This window comes from Amblyraja radiata, chromosome 34 (assembly GCF_010909765.2).
Source record: "Amblyraja radiata isolate CabotCenter1 chromosome 34, sAmbRad1.1.pri, whole genome shotgun sequence".
Taxonomy (NCBI): domain Eukaryota; kingdom Metazoa; phylum Chordata; class Chondrichthyes; order Rajiformes; family Rajidae; genus Amblyraja; species Amblyraja radiata.
The window spans coordinates 15093512-15108281 of record NC_045989.1 but is presented as its reverse complement, the minus strand read 5'-3'; the positions used below and the strand labels follow the sequence as shown (position 1 = coordinate 15108281).

The 14770-nt window shown below is 39.5% G+C and overlaps 1 protein-coding gene across 6 annotated transcripts in view; it reads left to right on the top strand.

Moving 5' to 3' along the window:
• The first annotated feature begins 206 nt into the window (after nucleotides 1-206).
• secisbp2l (SECIS binding protein 2 like) overlaps nucleotides 207-14770 on the top strand; it is a 55030-nt gene continuing 40466 nt past the window's right edge. For 3 of the 6 annotated variants that reach the window (XM_033050459.1, XM_033050455.1, XM_033050454.1), the window contains exon 1: nucleotides 277-425. In XM_033050459.1, the coding sequence (XP_032906350.1) occupies nucleotides 402-425 (24 nt within the window). In that variant the 5' untranslated portion in view covers nucleotides 277-401. The other 3 variants (XM_033050458.1, XM_033050457.1, XM_033050460.1) reach the window with 3 other exon arrangements.

Below are 14770 nucleotides of genomic sequence, written 5' to 3'. Positions count from 1 at the left end.
AATCACCCCATTCTGTGCAGGATTGGCAGATTAAATTATCTCCACTAGTGGTCGAAAACGAGCCTGTCGCCATTTGCAGCTCAAATTTCCTCACAGCTATTTGTTTCCTTGGTTTCTCATGACAAGAGCAGGACACCGAGGCATGAGGCGAACAGCGGCGGGGTTCAGGGAGAGAAGACTCCTGGACAGCCAGCGCCTGTTTCGAGGGGAGGGACGGCGGTCGCACTCGGTGTGTGTTGAGCGGTTCGGGTTCCGTCGGGGGCCGTAGCGACGGCGGGGCGGGGTTCGAGCGACGTGTTTATGCGACGCGGATCCACCCAACCCCGAGCAACAACATGAAGCTGGCGGCGGTCCCCGTCACCGTCTGACAGCGCCTGGCCGCCGTGGGTCGGGTAGCGGGCATGGAGAAGGGAGAGGCGGCTAAGGTAAGGCGCGGACCGGGAGTGCGGGCTCGGCTCCAGGGCCTGCAGCCCTGTACTGGGAGGAGGCCCGGACCCCGCCGGAGCGTTGCTCCCGAGGCCGGACGGCAGCCGGCTTCCCGGCAGTGGCGTGGGGCGGGCGAGTTCCCCTCCTCTCCCCTCGCTGCTCACTGCCAGCCCGGGTCCACACTTGGGGGTCGGGGCGGCGTTTAGTCAATAGTACAGAGAGCGGCGACATCAACTAAATAACAAGAATGTCAGAGACCATATAACAATGGGACAGACTCTGAAGGAAGCCAGCCAATCTGAAATATGCTAACACCAATCTACCACCAAAGTCACCCCATTCTGTGCAGGATTGGAAGATTAAATTAACTCCAGTAGTGGAGCAGTCCTTAAACCAAGGCGAGCACAGTTTGGATGGTCAACTGGGGAAAGCAACCAACAAAATAGTCGTCAAATGTTTTATTAATTCCCTGTTAACTGTCCAGTTGCATTTCAATACTAGTTTTGTACTTTCGATATCTGATCCTCTGGTGATAACGCAGCTTTTGCCTCTGGATTTTTTGTCAGTGGCACGCTTAAAGAATGTGCATAACCTGCGCTGCAGAAATTAGATCGTTAAGAAAGTGAGTAAAGGAATGTAAACTATGTAATGCTATCGAACTGATTCGAAGTTATGGGAGTAATTAAATTTAATTTACGATTAAACAAATGTGATTATAGAACATAAGACGTTGGCTTGTTCGCTGTTCCTCTAGATAGGTGCTCTCCTTAATTGCTACAGATTCCAGCATCTGCAGGATATTGTGTTTTATGATTTAAATATTTACAATTCTGAATCTAAACTATAAAGACTTCATTGATTTTGCTGAACCTGAGAACATTTAAAAAGACAATTACAATTCAATTGAAGCAAATATGGTTGCCCTGGTCATAATATGTAATATTTGCATTGTCCTCGGGTAGTGATACCATTTTAGTAGCTTTACACAATTTACTGGCCCAGTTTAAAATGTTGAAACAACCTCTATACATTACTGTACCTTGTGGTGATTTGTTTCTTGCCTTTTTTTTTAGTTTAACATTTTCTTAGTAATTACATTCTGTATTTAAATTAATTTATCAGGAATTCGTATAGTAATTCTACTTGATAGCATGGTTTGAAGTTCAAACTGAGACCATGGCAAGATTAGCCCCGATCCCCATCAGTCTGAAGAAGGGTTTCGGCCCGAAACGTCGCCTATTTCCTTCGCTCCATAGATGCTGCTGCACCCGCTGAGTTTCTCCAGCATTTTTGTGTACCTGGCAAGATTAGATCCTGATGGGTTAACTTGGGACTGTGGCTGCACTTTTGACCTAAAAACTGAAAGTCGCCATTCCCTCCTATCCATTTATACACACTTGATCAAACTATTGTGCATGGTGGCCAGATAGCAATATATATCTTAAATAGAGTAATGTTAAAGTCATTTTTTTGAAAAAAGATTTTTTAAATTATCTTAATTTCAATCTACCTTAGCCCATAATTTTACTTAATTAAACTTATTTGTGAAACGTAATCAAAACCAGTCCATAATTGCAATGTAATTATTAAAACAAAATTAATTTTGAAGTTGTGATTGTGGGTGTTGCAACAGAGGCTTGGGAAATTGACCTCTGAACATTACACATGAGTGGTCTTATCTCTATGTAAATTGTTTTTTGCACCAGATTTCAGATAACAGTTGATAGTCCAGGTAATTGTGGCTGTCTTTGTAGCTTGGTATCTCAAATTGATCTTGGAAAGGTACTTGGTGCTCTTGATGGCTACAAACCACCCCATCCCCTCGTTACATTTTTGAATGTATTGTTCCAATTTAAGCACTGAGTTTGAAATTGTCATTAAATGATATCTCAATAGCTAGAGATTACCTTTGAATTATTCCATACCTGCTAATCTTTGTGCAGCCTCTGTTTCCATGAAACATTCTCTCAAGGTCCCTAATTACTTTTTAAAATGTGTGAGGAATAACAGTCATTCCTTTGTCTTTCTCATTCGCATAGTGTTTTGATTATATTTCTCATGGGGGCAGGATCAACTTCCAATTGTTCTGTAAACACCATCCAGTTGTATCTCTCTGGTTCCAAAAATACTTTTTATGGTCACTGAGCCAGAATTGCCTGTTGTGGAAAAATAAAGCCTCTGTTGTTCTTGCATAGATCCTGTCTACTTGCTTGGCTGCTAGAATTAATAAGATAGAATGAAGCCTCAGATTGTACCATTTTAAGCACAGTTCTGAACTGAACATCGCAAAAATTAACTTTGAGGTTCATAGCATAATGTATTTCTCACTCAAGTTTGACCTGGCAATAAAACACATATTATTTTACTATCCCAATAGGATGGATATCAGTTGAAACATTAGTTGTGCTGGTGGTAAAAGCAAATTATTTAAAGGGAGACTTAATTTTTCACATGTATTGGGATGAACGGAGAAGTTAATCAGATAGCTTTAGAATTCCTTGAATACATTCAAGATGGATTACTGGAGTGATATATTTTGCAACCTACAAGGGAATAACCCATAATATACTAAGTGAGTAATAGACCAAAAGAATAAGGAAGTGCATATGTAGCTAAGCATATTACATTCAATGTTAATTTTATGAAGAAATAATTGAGTTTCTAAATGGTGATGGAGCACCTTTTAAAACGATGAGAAGGAGACTGACAGCAAATAAAATTGTTCACCTATATCGTAGAATATGTGAGAATAATAAACCAATATCAAAGTGGGCAAAGTTGGACATAGTTGCACATATTTAAAAGGAATTTAATATAAAATCGGTGTGTACTCATTGGGGGCAAGGGGCTCTACTCACTAAAATTAAGGAAGGAGAATTACTGAGATTGTTTCCACACCAGGATTAAAAGTTATTTCAGGTGCACTCAGTACAGGATTTATTTTTATAGATTGAGGAAAGATGCAGAAGACGTCTAAATTTCCACATAAAGAAACTGTTAGCTCAAAATTAGTGCTCTTAAAATTGAAATTGAAATTATTGAGCTGCGTAAATGATTAGATGGTCAGTAGATGACGGAGAGCAGGGACAATGCAACATTGAAACCAAGCTGCAGGTGGTCAATTGGAATCTACACTGGGTTCTCAAAAATTCTTAATAACCTTTCTTGTTTGGTAATGCAAATAATTTGGCCATACGTCCTGGTTTGCTAAATTGTGCCAAAATGTAGCTAGGAAAATAAAATCCGGGAAATTGATAGATATTTGAATTAATAATTGAATAATTTAAGAGAATTAGATTTTGATGCAGATTTAAATCTGAGGTGATTTATTTTGAAACTAACAGTAAGGAAGCATCCCTGCATTTTCAAATGGTGAAAAACTAGAGATGATGGAAATCTAATGATCAATTGAATGTAATAGTTGTTGGGGGGGGGGGGGGTGAAGAAACCACTGGCTAGAACAAGTCTGGAACCATGTTTCCATTAGGGGGCGCTGCTCTGGCAGCAGCCATGTCAGCAGCGCGTCACTTTTTTCAACCTTTTTTTAAAAATTTTTTTTTTTAGTATGTTTTAAAGTATGTATTTAATGTTCCTTCGTGTGTTTTGTGTGGGGGGTGGTGTGGGGGGTAAGGGGAAAACCGCTTCGGTCGCCTCCTCCATGGAGAGGCGAGTTTTTCCAGGTCGCCTCCCCCATGGCCTAACATCAAGGATCGACGCGGCCTTTCCCGGAGACACGCCCGGGGCTTCAGCGGCGGGCGCAGCGTGGACTCTCGTTGTGGAGCAGGTGAGCCCTCGCTGGAGGGGAGCGCTCCGTTTCGCTGGCCCGGGGCTGCGTCTGGTGCGGCGTCTACAGCTCGGGATCCCTCGTGGGGGACCCGGGGGAAGAAGAAGCCATCACTGCCGGCCCGCGGCCAACTTCTACCGCGGGTCCGGCATGGACTTACCATCACCCCTGGAGGGGAGCTTCGACCGCCGGCCCTGCAGTCTACGGTGCTTCTGGCTGCAGCGGAGTCTTTAAATCTCGACCGCCGGCCTGCGGCCTACACCATCTTAAAGCCGCGGTCTCCGGTGAGGAAGAGTCGATCCTGGACTGACTCTGGACTCTGGTCCTGTCCACGGGGGGGAAATGGAGGAGGACTGGCCACATTTTGTGCCTTCCACCACAGTGGTGAATGCTGTGGTGGATGTTTGTGTTACAGCTTTATTGTGTGTTCTTTATTATTGTACCGCTGCTGACAACCCAAATTCCACCGACCCTGGTTGTGTGGCAATATATCATATCTAAATTATATCTATCTAAATACTGATCATCTCTCCTTGCACCAGGGACAATCTGCAGCAGTTAGTTATCCCACCTATCTCCATGTCGCCAGGATTCCGAAGGAAACCTGAGCCTGGATTGGGGAGAATGAGCAAACCCTCCAAGGATCTAATCTGCGATATTACAGGAAGCAAGAAGATTGCTGGGCCCCTTACAGGAATTTTTGTGCGATAAGCCAGGAAGCTTCAGGTTGGTGATCTTGGCATCCATAGTAGAAAGATTATTGTATTTGTGGACCCTTGGAAAGGCATGATCTGCTTAGGAGGAGTCAGCATTGTTTTGTGCAGCAGAGATCATATCTCGTAAATGAGCTTGAGATTTTTCAGATGTTAAGTAAAAACATTGATGGAGGCAGAAAGGTCATTATGGTTTACATAGACTTTCATACAGCATTTGGCATGTTTCTTACAGGTCGGCGGCTCCAGACAGAGAAAGAACATGGAATTCAAGGTGTGTTAGCAAATGGACCCAAATGGGGTTGGTGACAACATGCAGAGGATAGCAGTGGAGGGTTGTTTTTCTGCCTGAAAGTCTGTAACCAGTGAGATACCGCTGGGACTTTTGTTGTTTGTCAACACGAAAATTGATGGAATCATAAATAGCAAAGAAGGTTATCGAAGGATACAGAGAAACATAAAACAGCCGTGAAGTTGGGCAGAGTGGTGACAAAGGTAATTTAATCTAGACATGAGTGAGTTAATGCATTTTGAGATGGCAGGGTCATGAGGAGGGTCTGCATTCATAATTCTCTGAAATTGGTGTCGCTGGTGAATTAAGGACTGTAGAAGGCATTTTGACATTCTTGCCTTCATAGACTGAGACGTTGAGCATGAGAGTTATATTGCAGCTGTGCAAAACATTAGTTAGGCTGCACTGGAACTATTATGTATTGTTCTGGTTGACATACAATAGAAAGGATGTGGTAGAACATAGGGAGTCCAGATGAGATTCACCAGATGTTGCCTGGAATATAGTGATTTACTTCAAAACTGAAAATAGATAGGCTGAAATATGTTGCAATCCCTTTGACTGAATGTTGATTTAAATAACCAGCCTTACCAGAACTATGAAAAAACAAAGAACGATGCTGGTTTACAAAAACGACACAAATTGCTGGAGTAACCCAGTCTGAAGAAAGACCCGAGCCAAAACATCACCCATCCATGTTCTCCAGAGATACTTCCTGGTCTGCTGAGTTATTCCAGCATTTTTTATCTGGCAGAAGTAGCCAGTTCTGATTAGGTTCATCAACTTGTAATGTTTACTTGGTTTCCCTGTCTCAGTTAATGGTGCTTGAGCTGCTAAAATACTCTTTCATTTCAGATTTGCAGCAACTGTTATGTTCTGTACACCACAGTTGTTTTCATTAAGAATTAGGAATTAGGAATTTCACTAAAACATTTATTTGTTAGAATAATTTAATTATGTGTATTTGTACCCGGTGTGTGGATTGATATAAAGACATCAACCAGTTCAACTTGCTGGCCTTGGACAGAAATGTTTCATTTTCTGTTAAAGGTTAAGTTTCCCACTGAATTGTAACACATTGTCTTTTTAATACAGATATTACATGACCTTTTGCAAAGTGTAATGATAATATCACGAATGATGTCTCAATGTGCAAGTATTCGAAACTGCTGTTTTCTTGCCAAGTTGAAGGTTAACAGAGCCTTCAGGTTAAACTATAATGTGATATGTGTTTGAAAATAATTCCAATTGGCTGCACTTACTTAAAATTCTGTAATGGTGACTGTGATACATTACGTATGTATTACTTTGAATTTAGATCAGCAAGATGCATTCTTAATCTTACGGCACTTGGATGTCTGCACTTTACAGGCTGTATTGTACCAAACAGCTAAACAAGAGAAAGAATGTTGAAAGAATAAGAATGGTGTGCAAGAAACATTTCATCAGCAGATCTATAATCACTTGTTTGCGCTATTTAAACATCATTCATTCAGATCTTAATTTGACAGTCGTATTGTTTTGATCATTGATAAACATTCAAGTTGTTTGAAAAGGCTTTAAAATTTTGATTTTTATATCTTAACTAAGATTAAAGACTTTTGGAGACTAGTTGGCCGCGCATCAAATCTGCTGTTCCTGAATGCCACACCTTCATAATTTAATTTATTCTTTTTATTGTGAAGTCGGGATATAGTAAAAATTGTTAGAACACATCTTTCAGCATTTGTTTTTGCAGCCCAAGCTAAGGCAAATGTTACTGATGTGTGAAAAGTATTTAATGAATGGGTGTGTTTGGTGATAGGCAGTGCAATGTATGGTGAACACTGTCATATTCATTGTGTCATCTAGCTACACTTGGAGTTCAGCTGCACACTTGATTTTATTTTCCTTTTTAATTCCTTATTTTTTGTCACCTTGGCACCAAACTTTAACTGATGACATGAATACATTTGGAGGCAAGAGACTGTAGATGTTGTAAAATTTGGAGCAATAAATGAATTGCTGAAGGGACTCGGTGAGTTGTGCAGCAACTATGTTCGACATTTGCGTCAAGTAAGGCTCGCCACTGTGTAACACTCACTTTTCTCATGCAGTTTTTCTTCCTGCTAATCTTGCAGGAACTGAGAACTAAACACATTGTTGTTGCAGGATGGTACTTGGCCCATCATTGCACTCATCGGCCCCTGTATCTGATTTGTCCTACCATTCTCATTGGTCCCACAATGATCATTTCACTGTGGTACAAACATGTCTTTCTTTAACAGTATATCCATTAATAAACATAAAGGAGTTTTCATGAAATGAACAGACCTAGATTTACCCATTGTCCTTTTTCTTTTATATCTTTGTTCTGTTCATCTGCTAAAGTCTTCATTGCTTAAATAGCCTCCAGTACAATTAGGCTTTTTCAGTTTTGTTTTGCATGAAACAAGTGCTATAAAACAAATTCTTAAATTTTCTGTAAACTTTGTGGTATACGCAAGTAATATAGGACTAGTGGTGAAGTGGCTTCAACTGTTAATATTTAGATTGCATTATTTTATTTAAAATCAGAGTTTTAATTGATGTGGTAAACATGTGTATTTTAGCACATTTCTATTGTTGAAATCAGATCTTTAACAATACTTGAAATCTGTCTTCACCCTCATGTCCAGCTGGACTTATCATCTGCCTAATCACTTCCTTATCTTTTTCCACCTATCACCCAATAGCCTCCATCTCTGAACTTTTCTATCTTCCCTGGAGCTAATTTCGATTGCAATAATTTATTTCAAACAATCCAAATGCCTGAAATGTTTTGACTTTGAAGCAAGTGGGAGGCAAGTGTCACACATTAGATTTGGAATTTATTCCATTGGGAGTAAGAAACAACAGAATACCACTATCTGGAGGTCCTACCCATGAGTGGGCTGAATATTGCTTTCATTCTACATTGCAAATGTAGGTCACAATATTTTAAGTTGAATATTAGATTTTATGTATTGGATAGTAAAGCACTTCCAATGAAATCGCATGAATTGGAATAAGCGTATAATTCTTCATATCCTGTTGCACATTTCCTGATAGACAGGGTCAAAATCCTATGATTTTCTGATCTAGATAGGTTTGTCTGCTTACAGTATATTCTAGGATCCAGATTCACTGGGACATGCACAAAGAGCATGCAAATAGATCCAAGAGATGCATAGAACAAAGTGAGCATTATATTATGGGATAAAAAAACAGGTTTGGCTAAGCTTGCATTTACAACTATTTAAAGCCTCCCAATAAATTTGTGTTCCAGATTCAGCAATGACAGCCTCTTTTGTTTTCCTAATAATTTGAGTATCTAATTTCTGTGATTGCAAAAAAATCTAAAACTACATTAGATGTGACTTGAAATTTGTGTGAAAACAAATGTCTTACTTTCCCTTTTTATTTTATAACAGAAAATGTTGGAAATACTCAGTAGGTCAGGCACCATTAGTAAAAATACAAATTGAGTTATTGTTTTGGGTCAAAGACCTTTACTCGGAACTAAGTGAAGAAAAAACAAGTCTGAAGAAGAGTCCCAACCTGAAATGTCGTCTGTCCATTGCCTCCCCAGATGTGCTGCCTGACCCGCTGGGTTCTGCCAGCATATTAATTTTTGTGAAAGGAGAAAATCGTTGAAGTTCCATAGAGTTTGGGAGCAGAATGGGTATGATGAGGAATATGTTTGAAGTGTGGCAGGGTTGCTTTGAGAATAAGCTGAAAACAATGTTATTTAATCAATGGGTTTATGGGGGCAGCTGGGAGTCATAGACTCGGTGACTGTTATGCCCACCACGTCCAAGTCAACTTTTATATCCAACTACACTAACCCCATTTGCCCGCATTATGTCAATGGTCTTATATGCCTTGCCTATTTAATGCTGCACTCCGTTTTGCTATCTTTTTAAAATGGCTATTATCACTATCTCGATGTAGAAGAATGCGTTCAAACGCTTTGTCGTAGTAAGCTGTTTAGGTGCATCTCCTCTTGTGATCTTCATGGCACAGGCTCCAACAGATTTTCATTTGCAAGTTGTTTGCCATGACGTTCTAATATCCCTTTCACATTATGCTGATCTACTTCAGGGTGTCTATGTAGGAGCCATTCATGCTTAGGCTAGTTACTTTTAGCATATTTTATTATTCTGCCTAAATATTTCTTGCAGAATTATTTTGAACACTTGGAAGTGGGCTTTTGATACGTAGATGAATGTTACATGTAGCAAAACCACAGGGAGTGGTCAAATCAGACTGGAGCGGGCACGGGAGAAAGAATACAGTTTTTACCAGATCAGAAAGTAAGAATAGAAAGCTACAATTTGTATATAAAATAAAGAGGATCTGGTATGTTCACTTCTTTGTCTGTACAACTAATTCAACAATGAATCAATTAAACTGGAAAGAACGACTGGAGGATTCGTTTTTGTTATCATCTGCGTAAATTCTACTCCTCCCTGCCTGTGTAGTAATGGCAATGAAAAGCTGAAGCTTGGAAAAGTTTGAAATTTCCATTACAGTCTACATATTACTTTTGGCAAAATTGTAAGCTGCTGCTTATCTAATATTGCCTTTCACCACCCCAGTTAACTACCATTGGATCAATTTTGTAAATTTGGAATTGTATTTACTTCACCGAGAATATTGAAATTTTGAAATGCTTGTCTTCTGGCAAATGTTATAATCTATCTTCCCCATAAAATTTAGCTAAATTATCCCAACATAATTGGCTTTATTTCTGTTCAGGACTTTTAAGCTCGCACTGAGACAAATCTGAGATTATTTGTTTTCATTGTATTGAATATGAGTTGTATGTTGACCAGGCTATCAAGCAAAATCCACTCATCTTTCCAATGGGTCCTTAGATTATTCTTACCTGAGAAACCAAATCTCGTGAACATGGCGCTCATTTTGTGTGTATACAACAAGGTTTTTCTTCAAACCAGTTTGAAAAAACATGAACTTACAAGTTACTTTGTAATAGTGCAAAACTATCATATCAGAAAACACTAATATTTTATTTTTGTTTTATTTACAGAAACTAGTAATCCAGTCTGCCATCATGTGCTAAAATATAGTGAATTAGCCAACTTGATAATAGGAAGCTGGAAGGATTGTTTTGTAATAGCAGGTAAAATATTATTTAGTTCCCCAAGACTATGTTACTGGTCTTATTCCTTACACATTACCCAGTTTATGCAAAAGTACATAATTAAAAAATTGTTACATTTATAATGTTTAATGAAATATCACTGATGAATTTTGTTATAGGTGAAAGGTATATAAAATTATTGCTGCTGTTATTTTAAACGCCCTAATATATTCAGTTGTTTTTGTTGTATTATTATTTTGCAGTGCATGATAGCAGGAACTTTATTTTGCAACTTTGATCCATTCCAGTCGGAAATCGGATTTTGCTCTAAAATCTGATGCACAATGGCTAATAGCAAACATTTGGTGTAATTTCTTCATTGATGGAACAGCATGCTTTTCCATCCAAAATATCTGAAGTTGATTTGGAGAACCATTTTTTAATAAAATTACTGTCAATTTCTATTCCAATAAAAAGCATTGTTGTTTCATAGAACATGGACCAATGAACAGCAGAGCAGAGGAACATGCGCTTTGACCCACAATGTATATACAGAACATGATGTCAAGTTGATCTCCTTAGCCTGCAAGTGATCCATATCCCTCCGCTCCTTGCATATCCATGTGCCTCTGTAAAAGCCCCTGAAATGTCAGTGGTATCTGCTTTCATCACTACTGCAGGCACCCACCACTATTAAAAAAAATATTTGCCCCACACATCTCTTTTTAAAATTTTCACCCCCCTCACCTTAAAACTATGCCTTCTAATCTTTGACATTACCACCCCGGGGAGGAAAGGTTCTGATTATATACCCTATGTATATATCTCCTCATTTCATATGCTTTTAGCAGGTCTTCCTTCAACATCCACTCTACACAGAAAACGATCCAACCACTCCTGAAACCTGATACTTCTAATTCAGGTAGAATTCTGGTAAATCACTTCTGCACCTTCTCCAAAGCCTCCAGATTGTTCCTGTGATGGAGTGACTAGATCAGATCACAATATCCAAATGTGGCGTAACCAAGGTTCTGTAAAGTTGCAATGCACCTTCCTGACTCTTATACAAGCCCCAACCGATGAAGGCAAGCATACCGTAGGCCTTCTTTACCTCTCTTCTACTTGAATTGTATTTAAATTATCCTTTTGGTATTTGAATAAATTAGTTAGAACTGATTATGTAACTTTTTCCACAATGAAAATGGTTGTGTACATAAATTATTTGTTATTTTGACCAAAAAAGCAAAGGTAGCTGTTCTTTGGCCTGCAATATCTTTGCCGAACATGATGCATATGTTGTTGCAACGTGCTGGAGTAACTCAGCAGGTCAGGCAGCATCCTTGGAGAACATGGATAGGTGATGTTTCAGGTCATGACGGTTCAGTCTTAAAAATGGTCCCGACCCAAAACATCAAATCCGTTCTACAGGGATTCTGCCTGATCCGCTGAATTACTCCAGCACTTTAAAAAATAAAATCAGCATTGCATTATTTGTTTCAACTTAAAGTAAATATTAATCTCCTCTGCCTGCACGAGCCATATTCTTCCATTCCTTGCAAATCCATGTGCCTATCTAAGAGATTCTTAAATTACATCTGCATTCACCACAACCCCTGGTCTTGTGTACCAGGCACCCACCACTCTTTGGTAAACCCTTTCTGCATTCTCTGCATGATAATTGCCTATATAGATATCGTGATATAGATATCAAAACTGCATTTCTTGAGAAAATAATTCTCAAAATCATTGACTGATCCTCGTGTCCTTTTGCCTGTAATTAAATAAACTTTGTAAAAATGATGCGTAGAGATCTGCTTCCTCAGCAAAAACATGGTCAAGGAGCAATAGGGATCACAGTGGGAGGAGCAGTGAGAGAGGGACTCTCAGTACTCTTGTCGGCAATAGGAGAACTTCTTCAAAGTGTGTACTCCAAAGGCATTTAGCAGTGGAGGAGTAAAATGCAGATACAAGAGCGCTAGAATCCTGAGCAATAATCAAACTGCTGAAGGAGCTCAGCAGATCAAACAACATCTGTGGAGAGAACTAGACCTTGCGACCCAAATCGTCGCCTGTCCTTTTTCCTGCACAGATGTTGCTTGACCCACTGAGTCCCTTCAGCATTTTGTTTATTGCTCAAAATTCCAGCATCTACAGTCTGTTATATCTCCATTTTTACTGCTTTTAGTATTCCATGTCTATTGCTTTTTAGCAGATGTAGCTTACCACAATGCTTTCTTTGAGGTTTTTTTTTGCCGATTGATGCAACAATATAACAAGAACATTGTTGTTGTTACAATAAAACAGAAAAGCTTTCTTCTGAAAAAATGGCTTATTCTCAAGAGGTGGTTTGTACTGTTAAATCATAAGCAGGCAGCAAAGAAACAGGCTACACACACCACCCTGTCCATACCAACCATTTACCAGCACTTGGCCCATAGCCTTAATGGGCCTGTCCCACAACATGTCAACAACATGTTGAAAAATTTTCGGGGACAGTGGCGACAATTTTTGCGGTCATAGGTTGACGTAGGTGCTGTCGTAGGTGAATTCCATTAAAATTAGTCCCTGGCAGTCGCCTAAAGAGTCGCCTAAGTGGGACAGCTCCACTATGCCTTGGTGATTCAAATGCCATCCAGATGCAGTGAGAATCTTTGTCGCACCATCCTTAAAGGCAATGTGTTCCAAATTTCAGTCACCTTCTGGATAAAAAAAAATGTTTCATCACTTAAATTTCGTAACTTAAACTATGCAATCTGATTATGGATACTTCTGCTTTGAAGCAAAATTTACTCAACCTATCCAGTCTCTCCCTGTGAACTGTAACACTACATCCTATTGAATCTGCTCTGTATCCTCCCCAGAACAATTGTAGACTGTGCTGACCAAAACTATACACAATATTCCTGATTTGGCCCAGCCAATATCTTATAAAGCTGTATCATAACTTCCCTATTTTTCAGTGCTGAGGGGCCAGGCATTAACCGTATACTTTCCCTTTACATTCGACTTCCCAAAGTGCAACAACTCAAACTTGTTCAGATTAAACTCCATCTGCCATTTCTCCACCCATACTTGTAACCGATCTAAATCCTGCTGCCTTCTTCACTGTATCCTCACTGTTCCAAAGAATACAGTCCTAGCCTGCCCAACCACACAATTTTGCTCAACCCCTCAAGCCCTGCCAATATCCAAGTAAATCTCTGTACCCTTTCCAACTTAACAACATCTTTCCTATAACAGGGTGACCAAAACTGAACACAACCCCAACTGTGGCCTTACCAGTGCCTTGTAGAGCTGTAACATAACATCTCAACTTCTATACTCGAAACCCTAACTGCAGAAGGCCAATGTGCCAAAAAACATCCAGACCACCTTATGAACCTGAAATTGTTCTATGTTTCATATCGCAATTTGCATTTTGGAAAGCTACCTGGCTTGCTCAACCAATATATAATCCTACATCTTTGAATATTCGCCTCAAAGCTCCGTCTCTTTGGGAGGAGGGAGAAGGGTTTGGAGAAATGACTAAAAATACCCTTTGAAAGCCTTTTTGTAAATTTTGTTGAATTTCATTTGTGTTTGTTAGCTCTGCACGTTGGAACTAATTACATGTCCACATTGATGCATATGTTAATTCAGTAACATCAAAGTAAACCTATTATTTATTTGGAAAGATGTACACTAATTACTACCTGGAATCTTTTTGTTTACTTAAAACAAACTGTTCATTGCTGTTGGCAGTCTTGATGAGTTTGGTTTTCTGTTCGGCTTTAAAAGTAGAAGCTTGCAGGAAGCAGGATACTTAATCAAGTGTTTCAAAGTTGCTGGTTGTCTGCTTTTGGGCACTAATTTTCTGCTGCTGCTTAGACATGGTCTCTGGGAGTTGGACTGCCAGGACTTTGGAATGGCCGAGCAAGGAATGGCAGTGGGAGGGGGTGAGTGGGTACTCGGCACTGGCAATCACTGCCTTTAGAAATTTGACAAAGCTCTTATATTTGCGAACACTTGGGACTATTTTTAAACAAAGATATTGTAACATTTACTTTTTCTAGGTTTAGTACAATATACAACAGTAAAATATACACTAAAAATTAATTTAAAACTGAATTTAAAAGATTTGCCTTTTTCTTGCAACCTGATTTCACAGAATCTGATGCAGGGGGAAGACTGTTCAGTCCATTAAGTCTGCAGAATTTTCCCCTGCATCTCCCCATTGCCTGCAGTTTTTTTCCTTTCACTGTCATGGTCCAGTATGACTTGGTAGCCATATACTGTCATGGTAGCATCTAATGTGTCTGTAAAGCAGATAATTGGTAATAATTTCAATATTTTGCTTCCTATCCAGTCCATATGACAAACATTCTTGGCACTTGGCTTTCAGATATATAAGCAAGTCCCATAATTATATCCTATTAGCCCTGTGAGTACATTCCAAATCCTTAATGTTCGCC